The following is a 15,693-nucleotide window of genomic DNA, read 5'->3' on the forward strand; positions in this document are numbered from 1 at the left end:
CCATTGCCATGGACACAGGCACTCCTGTTGCTAGGGATACAGCAGTGTAACTGCAGTACGGTGATGACATCATCACCGACCGCCCTGTCTTCGCTATGTAAAGGCCTCAGTCTCTCACCTGTGCCCAAGTATAGATGTTACTACTTGTGCTCCTGTTGTATTGATTCACTGTTACTGAACTCTGCCTGTTTTGACTACTCTGGCATGAATAAGGGATAACATCCCGAAACATTGCCAGTTATTTGTCTTATCTAATAAATATTAGATTTATGCTGTCACCTTCCTGACTGTTCTTTGTTATTGTACTGGACCTGTGAGCAGAGGTCCTGTTGGTGACGTGCATCTATCCCTGAGTGCTGACATTCTTATGTGTTGGAATCATTGACTACTCTGCTTGCCAGTTTACTTTTATCACCAATTTTGCTTTGTTCTCTTGGTATTCTTAGTTAAAAGCTAAACCGCCTCTAATTTGACCGTTTTTCACCACTAGAGGGCATTAGTTCATGTGTTTTATATAGATTACATTGAGCTCATGCATGTGAATTTACCGAGGAGTGAACACTGATTGGCTAAAATGCAAGTCTGTCAAAAGAACTGAAATAAGGGGGCAGCCTGCAGAGGCTTAGATGCAAGGCAATCACAGAGGTAAAAGGTGTATTATTAAAACTGTGTTGGTTATGCAAAACTGGGGAATGGGTTATTAAGGGATTATCTATCTTTTAAAACAATAAAAATTGTGGTGTTGACTGTCCCTTTAACCCCTGAATTACTGGACTGCTTAACTGTTGATGAACTCTGCCTGTTTGACTACGCTGCTTGCCTTAAACTCTGTATTGCTGGATTACTTTACCGTTGATGAACTCTGCCTGTTTTGACTACTCTGCTTGCCTTATCCCCTGAGTTGCTGGACTGCTTTACTGTTGATGAACTCTGCCTGTTTTGGCTACTCTGCTTGCCTTAACCTCTGCATTGCTGGATTGCTTAACTGGTGATGAACTGCCTGTCTGACCATTCTATTGGTTTACTCCTGAACTGTTATACTGCTGGATATCCTTTTGTTGCTGACTCCTGCCTGCTGTGAGTACTGCTTACCTCATTTTGCAAACTCTCTCTCTGCTCTGGGATATTTCCTATTATTCCACTTGACGCCGGGATAAGAAGACTACTGGTCAAGTTTGGTGTGATAGTGGAATATCCCACGAGCATTACATTGGTGTGGGGGGACAAGAAGGCTCTAGAAGACAGCTCCCCATCTGCCCTGTAAGGGATTTGGATGTGGCTGTCTCTAGACAATAAGCAAATTTGCAAAATGAGCTATCAGGCAAGTGCAGTACACTGTGTGCCTGAGATTTACAGTTAAAGAATTAAACATACTGAAGCTAGCAACAAATATAAATTTGCTTACCTGCACTCAATAGTGATTTTAAACCTTACAAATTGAGGATGTTGACAAAGGTTGCACCAACCTTAATCTCTAGAACCAATGGTGTTATACTTTCATTTATTAATATTACTTACTATTGCCCCCATTTACCAATCTGTTTGCCACAATTAAAGGGACAGTCTACACCACAATATTTATTGTTTTAAAAGATAGATAATCCCTTTATTACCCATTACCTAGTTATATTAATACACTTTTTACCTCTGTGATTATCTTGAATGTAAGCCTCTGCAGACTGCCCCCTTATTTCAGTTCTTTTGACAGACTTGCATTTTAGCCTATCAGTGCTGGCTCCTAGGAACTCCACGTGCGTGAGCACAGTGTTATCTGTATGAAACACATCAACTTACACCCTCTAGTGGTGAAAAACTGTCAAAATGCCCTGAGCTGAGAGGCTGCCTTCAAGGGTTTAGAAATTAGCATATGAACTTCCTAGATTTAGCTTTCAAGAGAATAAAGCAAAGTTGGTGATAGAAGTAAATCGGAAAATTGTTTCAAATGATATGCCCTATCTGAATCATGAAAGTTTGTTTTGGACTAGAGTGTCCCTTTTAAAGAACAGGTTATGTAAAATATTGATTGCCTGGCAAATAAGGGCTGCTGACATTGTTGCCACTGGCCTCTCCACTATAGTGCTGAAGAATCTGTTAGAGCTCTTCAAATAAATGATAATAGTAATAATTGCACATATATATTTTTTATTCACTCAATGTTAACTGTCCTTTGATTTTGGTTTTTGTTTAGTGCTAACTGAATTATCTCTCTGAGAACATCATATTCCCAAAACAGTTAAATTGCACATGGTTGCTGAACACATACACTATCGCTCACCAGCTCAGACCAGTAAATGGTAATTAAATTATATACTACTGTGTGTGTAAGTATGTTTATTTACGTTTGTGTGTGTATGTATGTGTGTGTATATATATATATATATATATATATATATATATATATATATTTATATATATATATAGTATAGTGTAGTAAATATTTTATCATAGTTTTTATTTGTATTAGTAGCAAGATTTGTTGATGAAGGAATGTTTGTTGGACAGTTTGCATCATATTACTCTGCTTCGTTTTAAATTAATATTCTACTTGCAGACTTATATCAATCAAGGAAAACGCTGTTCATCATGTCCTACCATAAATGACTCCCTGCTGGACGTGATAGAAACCCAAGGTGCTGCAGCATGGAAAGGAACTTGCAGAAGTATTGTTGTCCAACGTATTTACTGCCTTCCCATCAAGGAAAGTCGCATTCTCCAAGGAAGCAGTAAACAAGTTTCCACCCAAGAAATGTCAGGATGCAGGTGAGTTCCAAGAGTTCAACTTTCTCATACAAGTTAAATTAGTTTATATAGTTTACATCAGGGCTCGACAAACCCAGGAGCCTCGGAGCCACTGGCTCCTAGAATGTTACCCCTTGCTCCTAACTTTTTGGGTTATTGCCAATATATCTATAAACTTTGATAAATCTAGCCTTTATTAAGGTCACCTTTTGCCCAACACTAACCTATACCTGAGTTTGTTTCTGTTCCTGCTATAATTTTTCCCCCCGCATATTGGAAACATTGTGAATTTCAGCAATATGTTATATTGCTATGCACCCAATTCTCCTGTAAAAGGATGCTTTACTCAAAAATGTTCTATCAACAATATGGAAGAGCAGTATTTCAACATGGTTATATTTTAATATTTACATGTCCTAATACAGTCATAATACAGCCTATACATACAACCAAGGTAGGTTTATATAAATGTAATACTTTTGTATAGAGAAAGGTAAGAGTTGTTGTTTTAAATAAAACAAAATTCAAAGAAGCAGGCAGAGAATATTGTGACTTACTAGTAGGGAAAAATTGTAAGTTTTAATAATTTTATTTAAAAAAAAAAATATTAATGAAAGCGTCTGAATTTCAAAATAATTCTGGGTTTTGGAATTTTGGATTAGGGTATTCTTACCTGTACCATGATTCGCTGTACACTTCTTGCTAGTGTTTATTGACTTATAGGGGTCGATCTATGAAGCAGCAGATGCTGCTTTCGACCCACTTTGCTTCAGGTCCTCCTGAACCGGAAGTTAAGAAGCAGCATCTCTGAGGCTGCGTACAGCAATCAGCCCAATCAGATACGATCGGGTTGATTGACACCCCCTGCTAGTGGCTAATTGGCCGCGAATGTGCAGGGGGCAGCATTGCACAAGCATTTATGATAAATGCCGACAGCGTATGCTGTCGACATTTATCGATGTTTCGGCAGACATGATCTGCTACAGCAGATAATGTCCGCTTGCACTATAATAAATCAGCCACATAGGACTTCCTTCTAGTGCTATTAGTCAATGAGCAGTAGTAGGAACTGCACAACGTATACTGTTGCATTTTTAATATGTTTACACTGTTTTCTTTCCTAAGATATGGTGAGTCCATGATGTCATCAATTACTGTTGGGAATATCACTCCTGGCCAGCAGGAGGAGGCAAAGAGCACAACAGCAAAGCTGTTAAGTTTGACTCCCCTACCCACAATCTCCAGTCATTCTCTTTGCCTCTGTCAATGGTGGAGGTGAAGTTCTGGAGGTTGCCTCTAAGGAAGGACCGTCTAACTCAAGGTCAATTCCTTCATCCAAATCTCGTTTCTCTAAAGCTGACTGCTTAGAGATTGAACGCTTAGTTCTGTCTAAGCGTGGTTTCTCTGAGTCTGTCATTGAGACTATGATCCAGACTCTCAAGCCTGATCCTTGCCTAGGATCATACATCTATATGTCGAGCTAATATATTTCTGAGTATATATACCATTTTAGAGATATCTCACTAACTGGTCTGAGATTTAGGGTCTCTTTCGATAGCCTGACACTGATATGTTTATCCCTCACACATCCTCTAGGGAGGTCCGCATATGCACTGAGAGGGTTCTATCACTGATAGACGAACATATGATTATAAGAATGTGCTGCTTATCATAGGTCTGATGAATGTGATCTTCCATTTACTTGTAGCTGATTTATATGCCGATATTATTTATTGTTTTGATATAATATATGTCTATTATGCTGGTGAGATCATTACACGCTCGTGATGGAGTCATTAAATTTATCATCTGCTAACTGATGTGTGACCCATCATGATTATGCACTGATGTCAACCATCGTGGTGTAATACGGTCATGACCTATTTGACAAGTGCCATTATTGTATCAATGAGTTATATTTGAAATGGAAACACTGTTATATTTATGGGGATTGTACACATTCAGCTAGATTACGAGTTTTGCGGTAAGAGCTGCTTGGTACTAACTTGCAAGTTATTGTCACCGCTCACTTACCTACAGCGCTGGTATTACAGGTTTGCAAAAATCCGGCGTTAGCAGGCAATATTGCAGCGTAAAGCAAAATTGAGCACCATACCGCACTCCAATACCAGCGCTGCGGTGAGCTGGTTTTACGTGCTCGTGCACGATTTCCCCATAGACATCAATGGGGAGAGCCGGCTGAAAAAAAGCCTAACACCTACAATAAAGGAGCGTAAAGCTCCGTAACGCAGCCCCATTGATTCCTATGGGGAAACTAAATTTATGTTTATACCTAACAACCTAACATGAACCCTGAGTCTAAACACCCCTAATCTTCCGCCCCCGACATCGACAATATATTTATAAACCCCTAACCTGCTGCCCCCGACACTTATTGACCCCTAAGCTGCCGCCCCTAACATCGCCGCCACATACCTACATTTATTAACCCCTAATCTTCCGCCCCAACGTCGCCGCCACTATACTAAAGTTATTAACCCCTAACCCTAAGTCTGAGCCTTACCCTAACATCCACTAACTTTAATATAATTAAAATAAATCTAAATAAAAATTACTTACCTGTAAAATAAACCCTAAGATAGCTACAATATAACTAATAGTTACATTGTATCTAGCTTAGGTTTTATTTTTATTTCACAGCTAAGTTTGTATTTATTTTAACTAGGTAGACTAGTTAGTAAATAGTTATAAAGTATTTACTAACTACCTAGATAAAATAAATGCAAATTTACACTAACACCTAACATTACACTACAATTAAATAAATTACATTTATTAAATAGAATAAACTAAATTACAAAAAAAACAAACACTAAATTACACAAAATAAAAAAGAAATGATCAAATATTTAAACTAACTACACCTAATCTAATAGCCCTATCAAAATAAAAAAGCCCCCCCAAAATTAAAAAAAAACCCTAAACTAAACTGCCAATAGCCCTTAAAAGGGCATTTTGCAGGGTATTGCCCCAAAGAAAAAGAAATTAGCTCTTTTACCTGTAAAAAAAAAAATACAAACACCCCCCAACAGTAAAACCCACCACCCACACAACAAACCCCCCAAATAAAATCCTGACTAAAAAAACCTAAGCTCCCCATTGCCCTGAAAAGGGCATTTGTATGGGCATTGCCCTTAAAAGGGCATTTAGCTCTTTTTCCGTCCAAACTCTAGGCTAAAAATAAAAACCCACCCAATAAACCCTTAAAAAAACCTAACACTAACCCCTGAAGATCCACTTACAGTTTTTGAAGACCAGACATTCATCCTCAACGAGTCCGGGAGAAGTCTTCATCCAAGCGGCAAAAAATACTCAACGAACCCGGGAGAAGTCTTCATCCAAGTGGCAAGAAGTGGTCCTCCAGACGGGCAGAAGTCTTCATCCAGACGGCATCTTCTATCTTTATCCATCCGGCGCGGAGCGGCTCCATCTTCAAGACATCCGGCGCGGAGTATCCTCTTATTTCCACGGCTCTTCTCGAATGAAGGTTCCTTTAAGTGACGTCATCCAAGATGGCGTCACTTGAATTCTGATTGGCTGATAGAATTCTATCAGCCAATCCGAATTAAAGATGAAAAAATCCTATTGGCTGATATAATTTATCAGGTAAGCATAAAATTTGTTTTTTGTACTTTTTTTTTTTTCTAGCCCAAGAAAAAAAAAAGATTATTGGGATAGGATGCCTCTCTGTATGGTTGACAAATTTTTGAAGTACAGTATCCCTTTAACACAGTGTAGAAAAATTAAACTTTGGGGGAAAAACACATGGGTATAGTTATTAGAGCATTGTATGGGACGACTGAGACTTCCCTTTTAAAGTTGATAAACTTTCAGAAATGTGGAAGGACATGGGGAAGCCTTTAGGAAATGGACTGTCTGTAGATGTGCGTTGTGCAGGACAGAGCCAAGCTTGCAATTAAGAACTGTTGCATTTTAATTTATTGTTAAATCTACTTTATTTAAAACAAGGTCTGCTAAAACCATGACAGAACATCAGTGACAAATAACTTTAGAGTATAGTTACATCCTCTGTACAAAAATATTGTAAAAGAAATTTGCAATATCCTTTTTAAAACAAGGAAGTTCCTTGTGTTTAAAGAGATTTTTTTGTATTCTTTCATGCACAAATGGTGTTCTTTCATATGTAACCATTATACACCTTTATTACAGAAATGAGAACTAAGCTAATCATTTCTGCATTTTTTTTTAATTTGCATGAATTGTGAAAATCAATTACTGAACCACTGGTAATGAAGAAAAATATGTAATTCCTCTTTAGCCTTTTTAGTACATTGTTTTAATATAATAAGGCTAATGACCAAGCTTAAATAATAATTTACTGGAACAATAATTCTAATCACTTTGTGTGTCAGAGATTTGCAGGGCATTATATACTTTATGCCACTGAAAGTGCACAATGTCCAAAGTAGAGGTGTCCAAGCTTTTTAAATGCAGAGCTAAATAAAAAAAATATATATATTTAACTCAGAGACAAAAAAAAACTATTAATCCAAATAATGCATGGATCATGCAAGCTCAGAAGAATATGCATAGAATCCACACAGAGATCAAAGAAAATAATCGGGTGTTGTGCTGTGTTAATGTGATATATATATATATATATATACAGTGTGTGTATGTATGTATATATATACATATATATAGATAGATACACACAACACACAGAAAACCTGGCACTCGCCAGCAGATACTCAGTAATGTTTAAAAGCAAAACTGGGGGAAGTCAGTTACATTTATTTATTTATTTATAAAATATTTTACCAGGAAGGATACATTGAGATTTCTCTCGTTTTCAAGTATGTCCTTTGGCGCCAAAGTTCCTTGTGTTTAAAGAGATTTTTTTGTATTCTTTCATGCACAAATGGTGTTCTTTCATATGTAACCATTATACACCTTTATTACAGAAATGAGAACTAAGCTAATCATTTCTGCATTTTTTTTTAATTTGCATGAATTGTGAAAATAAATTACTGAACCAAGGATCAAGCCCAGGACCTCGTCAAGGTCTCACCCTTCCGGGGACCCTAAACCAGCACCCACAAAATGCATACTTTCAAACAAACCAACTTGGAACCTCCCAGGGTGACACAGGCTTGTGTAATCTCCCCTATGTAAATACAAAACACAGAAATGGACCGCACTCACAGACTCACAGTTGGTTTGTTTGAAAGTATGCATTTTGTGGATGCTGGTTTAGGGTCCCAGGAAGGGGGAGACCTTGACGTGGTCCTGGGCTTGATCCTTTGGCGCCAAATGTAACTGACTTCCCTCAATTTTGCTTTAAACATTATTGAGTATCTGCTGGCGAGTGCCAGGTTTTCTTTGTCTTGTGTTTATAATGTTTGTAATGCAGCCCTGCGGGCCTGTCACCCAGGCTGTTCAGGGGTTAACTGCCTGAGTTGCTGGGAACTGTGTAGCTGTCTGTCAGTGTTCAGGACTGTGAAGTTAACAGGGGCTTAGGATGTGTACCCAGTCCAGTCTGTGAGTGCGGTCCATTTCTGTGGTTTTTATATATATATATATATATATATATATATAGCAAGTTTAACTTCTATTGCTGCATGATGGGTGACCCTCATATGTGATCATCTCTCTCACTGATGTTTTTGAATCACTGTACATAGAGAGAAATGGACACATACTGATGAATGATTAGCTATTTAATTAGTAAGTATTTGAAATTGCCAATTCTTATTGTCTCCTCTTCGTTTTATAGTGTACCCACGTATATATGTTTTCTTGAGATGCCTCTTCATGGTGCTGGGAAAATATTTTTTATTTTATGTTAATATCATTACTATAGTTTGCACCTGCAGTGCAGTTATATATGTGCAAATGTTTTAATGTTTTGAATGGAATGCAGGCAGAGACATATGGGTTCTTATGGAAAAGTTAGACATGTTTTTCTTCTTTAAAGGGAAGAGCTGCATTCATTACTTTTGGGAAATTCAGAGCCTGGCCACCAGGAGGAGGTAAAGACACCCCAGCCAAAGGCTTAAATACTTCCCACACTTCCTCATCCCCCAGTCATTCTTTGCCTTTCATCACAGGAGGTTGGCAGAGAAGTGTCAGAAGTTTGTGATAGTCTCTCATGGAGGATAGTACTCTTCATAATGGGACTGGAGCTTTAAGTAATCCTGTCAGCCTCTCAGTGAGAGGATGGATGAAAGTTAGAGTCCGGAGATGCAAGGAGAGTTTTCCTGCGAACCCATCATATTAACAGCTCCTGGGTAATCAGCGTTGACAAGTTTTGCTGCCTACCTTTCTGCACTCAAGTCCATGTCAGAAGCGAGGCTACTATCTGTCACACTTGAAGGGCCGTGTTCCTGTTCCACTGCGTAGATTCCGGTAAGATGGTTTCATTTTATTTCTATATGAGATGTATTGTTAAAGAAACAAGGTAGGGTCCCAGTGGGACTCCCTTTATCTTAAATAAGGAACCATGGGTTAATATCTCCTGAGGGGGGGTTATTGAACAGGGGGGACTTTAATCATGTTTGTTATGTGGTTCTTTCTGCAATGTGTAGATATACTTAGGCTCTCGGCCTTACGGAACATAACAGCCTTCTTTTAGGACGCAATCTTTTAAGATTGCACGCCTTTTTGTGACTGGCACGGTGCACCTCATGACAGGTGCGGTTACGTTGTTTTTTGCTGACTGTGTGCGACCGAGGGAGTCTTGCTCGTGGGTTGTCTGGTTCACAGGAGGTGGTGAGTACCCCAGCCATTGGGGGTGTCAAAGTGTGCCAGTTAGTTTTGTCTTTTTGTAATCCCAAGATTATGGAGGATTCTGATATGCGCAACACGGATGCCTCCGATACGGAGGATGTGTCTTGTGATTAATATGAAATGGCCCGGGTAATTTATGCCCATCAGTTATGCTCCGGGTGCTGTTCTAGAGTACTATCTTCTCCTGACTCTGGGAGCTTAGAGTGCGTTGAGCCATCCGCCTCAGAGGTTTCCATAACCCGTGAGGCGCATACCCAAGACCCTTTCCCGGCTACGCACGCAGGTGTCCTCATGGCCTTCACTCCTCTGGAGAGTGGCTTGTTTCCGCCTGAGGTTACTGCACGGTTCCGCATGGCCATTTCTATGGCGCTGTCCCATTATATCTCCCAAGTGAAGTATTTCTCTGATACTGTCCGTGCTCCGTTAACCTAGGTCCATCAAGCGTGGGATCGCCGATTTAGTTTGGCCTTCTGGGGAAACGTTGGCCCCTGAGGCTTCATGAGCCCCAATCTCGGAGCCGAGGTCTCCAGCAGATTCGGCGAGGGATGATTTTGCCTTCCATTATATCCTGGCTCGCCTTAAGGTTCTTTTAAGACATGTTTTGGCAATGTTAGAGGATCCCAGTTCTAGTACGCAGAGGGATACGAGGCCTTAGAAGTTTGGTGGCAAAATGGATATGACATTAGGGTATGAAGTTAATCTCCTTATCGTCTTCATTTTGTTTTTTATGTTTTTCTGTACCATTTCTGAGCTTGGGTGAATGGGGCCTCTACTCGGCTGGTCCTGTGGTCGTTCTCATTCACCTTGGGTGTTTACTTTCATTTTATTTTTGATCCAGGTGGATGTGTTTGATTTCTTTTTCCTTAAGCTCAGGTCTGTTAGGTTTCGTTTTTATGATTGTTCTTCACTGGAACCGATACGTGCAACTTGTGGTCGCGTGGACACTCCCTCGGGAGTTGCGCACTTGTTGAATATTAGAATTTTCGTTTATAGTTCATTTATCGATCCTTCGGGACAAATTTTCTTGGACCTGGAACAGTTCCAGAGTGCTCTTATACTAGGCTGGTACTGGTCGGGCACTTTTTCAGCTGTTACCAGGGTTCATGTCACCTTTGTGGTGCCGAGGATGCCTCTAGGCCTATTCTATGGACTCCGGGCTCGGATCTTACTGATGTATGAGGTCTGTGGTTTATATGAAACTTCTCCGGACGGGGGGTTGTGCGTATCACTCTAAGGATGGTCGGTTCAGGCTACTCGCCTGGGATATGATTCTGCTTTCTGCAGACGACTCTCGGTTCTCAGGTCCCCGAGACTTAGAACCGTTATTTCAATTAAATGGAAGTTGGGAGATGTTTGTGACCTGTTTGGTCTGATATGCCTGGTGATTAACATTTGATTTTCACTCAATGTTTTTCCGGACGCTGTCTCGTTAGACTAATGCGCTCTTTCTTGCGATGGCAAAGCTTTATCCTTCCCCACTTTTGGGGGTGATCGTCTGGTCAGGTGTGCGGGCATATTTTTCTCTGTTCCACTCTGGGAGGTGGTGTGCAGGGGTTCCCCCTGCCTTCTGTGGGAGTTGATAGCTCCAACGTTTGCCTGCTCAAGGTAGTTTCCTTCAATAATAGCTTTTTCAAGCTCTCTGACTGTTGTCTATTCCAGCTAATACCCTCGGTCGGACTACGGTCTTTGCCGCTTGGGTGTGTTGTGTACCCGATGTTTCGCTAGCCTTGGGGCTTGTCAGTATCGGTGTCGAGGTTGGGCATGGAGGGTCACCCTTCGAGGGTCAGGCAGTTGTCCTTTTCTCTTCGATACTCCGTTTGGAGTTTCGTGGGTGGTTCCTTACATTACTTCTCTGAGATGGCGAGCAGGGCCTTGGGTTATCATTTTCCTTTGTGTATTGATTTTACCCTGCCCATGTGTGTATCACGTGTTGCCGTTTGCCTACAAGTTTTCTAGCGATCCATTGCACTAGATGTTTATTCTCAGACTGTTCGTCAGTCCTTCATGACTCTTGAGTTTAAGGCTATCTAGATCGCCAGGTCTATGGACTTTAGAGGTGCACTCCTCCTTGGTGGAGGCAGTTTAGGGTTCTCTCGGAGATTGGATCTTTTCATCGTCCATTGTCGAGAACCCTGGCCTTGGTCTATGTCTCTCCATGGATGGGTGTGGACGGTGTATCCAGTGTATGGATGCTGAGGTTTTTGTGGGACTTCTTCCCTTGGGAAGTGTGCCTTTTCTTTTTGCCTATGACTGCGTGTAGGGGGTCTCGTACCCGAGCACAATGTTTATCCTGACTTACGGTAGCATGTCGTTTGTAGCAGCAGTCTAACTGGATTTTGTTCCTCGTTGATCCTCTCTTTCTTTCCTGTAGTCTAAGACGCTTGTCTTTGGTTTTTTGAATAGCCTTTGGGCTGGGACTTTTATCCTGGAGGGAAGGTTTGGGATTGGTTACTCTACACAGTGTTGGCCATTTCTGCTGTTGGCCCTTCCTTGAGGGAGGACTTTGGTTGTCCTCCTTTCTACCGGCATCTGGTGCCGGGGAGAACCGCTATTCAGTGGGCTGTACGCCTTTGGAGGTTTACAGTGGAAACCATCCATAGCGATTTGCTTAGTGATGGTATATCCAGTTACGGCTACTTGCTTTTGTCTGGATTCTAACTAGCTTGTCGCGCCTTTAGGAGGTTTGAGTTAGTGATAAGGGTCAGCCTTCCTTTTGGAGGCTGGTCTTTGAGAGTTCCTGTTCAGATGGTTTGAGTTTCTCTGGGAGAGCTCTGTTCTAGCTGCTGGGATATTTATCCTGTTCCTGCTGTCTCTGCCAATATCTAGCCTTCAGATCTAGATATGTTATGGAGCATCGGAGGACTCATGAATTTCCTGGAGTACCTTAGGGTATGGTATGAGATTGGGGGACATGAGGGGTTCCTTGAATCCTTTTGAGGACATGTTCCCTGTGTATGGATCCTTTTTTTTGGGTCCTTGTGTTCTAAGGAGTTTGCCTCCCTGGGTGTTGCCTTTGTAAAGACAACCATGGGTTGCTTTCTAGGTGTTGAGTGGGAAAAGTTTCCTTTGAATATTTCTGGTCTCAGGTTCCCTTTGTGGGGGGCAGATGCGGTTCTCATTTTTAGCCGGGTACCTTCTTGGGTGTCATGTTCCGTGGGGCAGATGCTTCAGAGGTTGTTTGGTCCTGACGGACTCTTGGTCTGAGTGGTCTCTAGTTTTGCTTTACCGGTGGTGTAACTGATGTGCAGTTACCTGGGCTCTGGTTTTCTCTGCGTCGTTTGTACTTACATTTTTTTGGGTGTTGAATTATTCAGGCTGTGGTGCCTTTCGAAGGGGCCGCCTTTTGTACCCACCCGTAATTTGCATTCAGTGTCCTCTAGCTTGGGTATTGTTTTCCCAAAATTAGTGAATGCAGCTGTGAACTATTCCCTTTTAAGATGAAAAGCATAAATTATGCTTACCTGATAATTTCATTTTCTTCTGAAGGGAAGAGTCCACAGCTCCTGCCCGTGTTTTCATCTCTATGCTGTGGCTGTAAATTTTTTGTTCTTCTGGCACCTTTTTTCACCCTGATACTTTTCCTACTGTTCCTTGTTCCCTTGGCAGAATGACTGGGGGATGAGAGAAGTGGGGGAGGTATTTAAGCTGCTCCCCAGTCATTCTCTTTGCCTCTGTCAATGGAGGAGGTGAAGTTTGGTGTCTGAAGAAATTAAAGGGGGCAGTCAACCCCCAGGAAAACTTTATTCCATACCTTAGATCCACAAAAAAGATGTGCCTGCACCGCATCCCATCTTCAATACCACTAACATTATATGTCTTATCATCGAAAGCCCATACAGTTTTTAGCAGTAGATATGGTTGCCAAACTCCTCCCTCTCCTCCTCTGTCCCCTTCTTTTTTTAATTCAATCCTCGTTCACAGGGACGCTGTTCTATTGCTAATTCGCATTATAATTTTAGTCCGCTTGCTATTAAAAATAGAAAGTGTCTCTGTGAACGCGTGTAAAGAATCTAGCCGAGGATTTGATTCTGATTTGGAGATGACTTTAAGAAGAAGTCTCCTACGTAATGGTGGGGGGAGTTTGGCGGCCGTATCTACCGCTGTATGTTCTTTCGAAGAACAGACACATAACGTAAGTGGTATTGAAGATGGGATGCGGTGCAGGCACATTTTTTTTTTTGTGGATCTAAGGTCTGGGATAAAGTTTTCCTGGGTGTTGACTGTCCCTTTAATTCCTTTTTCAGGTACTTTTCCCTGCAAGCAGGAATTTGGATTTAGCTGAGTCCACGTCAATCTCTTCAGTAGAGTAGTGGTTGCTTTTAAGCAGTTAGGAAATAAAGCAAGGACTACCTCGCAACTTTCTAACACATTGCTGCCCATGGTACAGAAAGCCAGAGTTGGTTACTCTGTTCTTTCTTTTTCTACAAGTCTCTGTAAGGAGTATGTGTCCTTTCACGCATTGTGAGTTGTCTTCCTGCCGGACAGCTAGACTGCAGGTAAGTGCTTTTGTCTTCCAGGTCTTGGAGACTTGCACTACAGAAAAATATTTCATATGCAGTAGATGGGGACATTTTTAAAATCCTTTATACAGGATTCTCTTTGGCAGTGGGCAGGCACATTATATATGTTGAGACTAGGGGTTAATCTTCTCTTTATTGGGATGTTTTTCCTCTTTGGGCTAATTTTGTTGAAATACTTTATTAGTATGTGTGTGGCTTATGTTTTATACAGGGATTTATGTATAAACTTAAAATTTAGGGCAGACTGGAACTTCTCAGTGGTCCAGCTCACTGAAATCCCACAGCAGATACTCTGTCAGATTTTCTTAAGGGTCCTATTGTTTTGTGCCTGAGTGGACAGATAAAGGCAAACAAAACATAGCCCAGTAACGTTTGCACAGGAACAATATAAGACCATGAGATTGTACTTACAAGAAGCAAAGCACCTCCAGGTGCAATATCGGCATACAGGGACCTCACAGCCGCCCAGTGGACTGTAAAGTTCAAGGTAGGCCGTGACAGCCACAGGAAAAAAACTCCAAAATTCTCAGTAACAGATATTAATAATAAAAAGGTGACATGTTGTCACCGTTTTATTATTATTAATATCTGTAAAGGGTTGTCAGCCAGTTCTCTGAGAGGTCAGATTTCTGCATTATCTATTTTGTTACACAAGAGTCTGCCGGATGTGCCAGATGTTCAATCTTTTTTTGTCAGGCCCTGGTCAGAATCAGTGTGTTTAAACCTGTTGCTTCTCCTTGGAGCCTTAATCTTGTTCTTAAAGTTTTGCAGCAGGCTCTGTTTGAGCCAATGCATTCCATAGATATTAAGTTGCTATCTTGGAAGGTTTTGTTTCTTATTGCTATCTCTTCTGCTCAGAGTGTTTCGGAACTCTCGGCTTTGCAGTGTGATTCGCCTTACCTTATCTTTCATGTGGATAGGTCGATTCTTCGTACTAAATTGGAGTTTCTTCCTAAAGTGGTTTCGGATAGAAAGATTAATCAGGAAATTGTTGTTCCTTCTCTCTGTCCCAATCCTTCTTCTCATAAGGAACGTCTGTTGCACAACTTGGATGTTGTGCATGCTCTAAAATGCTACCTACAGGCGACTAAGGATTTTCGCCAGTCTTTTGCCCTGTTTGTTTGTTTCTCAGGAAAGCGTAAGGGTGAGAAGGCTACTGCTACTTCTCTTTCCCCCTGGTTGAGAAGTATTATTCGTTTTGCTTATGAGACTGCTGATCAGCAGCCTCCTGAGATAACAGCTCATTCCACTAGGGCTGTTTCGTCTTCTTCGGCTTTCAAAAATGAAGCTTCTTTGGAACAGATTTGCAAGGCTGCAACTTGGTCCTCTCTGCATACTTTTTCCAAATTTGATACTTTTGCCTCGGCTGAGGCCTCTTTCGGGAGAAAGGTTCTTCAAGGGGTGGTGCTTTTCTTTTTAGGTCTGCCTGTCTTGTTCTCCCTCCTTATTCATTCCGTGTCCTCTAGCTTGGGTATTGGTTCCCACTAGTAATTGGAATGACGTTGTGGACTCAATGTCTTAGGAAAGAAAAGAAATGTATGCTTACCTGATAAATTTCTTTCCGTACATGGAGAGTCCACAACCCCACCCTTAGACAGTTATTTTTTACTAAACCTCAGGCACCTCTATACCTTTGTGTTATTCCTTTTTTCATTTACCTTCG

General features: G+C 41.1%; 1 protein-coding gene across 1 annotated transcript in view; it reads left to right on the top strand.

Annotated features, from left to right (window-relative positions):
- The window catches only part of SPIDR (scaffold protein involved in DNA repair), a 1,635,101-nt gene that overhangs the window by 1,075,215 nt on the left and 544,193 nt on the right, over positions 1–15,693 (top strand). The window contains exon 10 of the mRNA XM_053715026.1: positions 2,552–2,760. Coding sequence (XP_053571001.1) covers positions 2,552–2,760 — 209 coding nt within the window. The remainder of the gene's footprint in view (positions 1–2,551; positions 2,761–15,693) is intronic.

The sequence above is a fragment of the Bombina bombina genome, chromosome 5 (assembly GCF_027579735.1).
Source record: "Bombina bombina isolate aBomBom1 chromosome 5, aBomBom1.pri, whole genome shotgun sequence".
Lineage (NCBI taxonomy): Eukaryota > Metazoa > Chordata > Amphibia > Anura > Bombinatoridae > Bombina > Bombina bombina.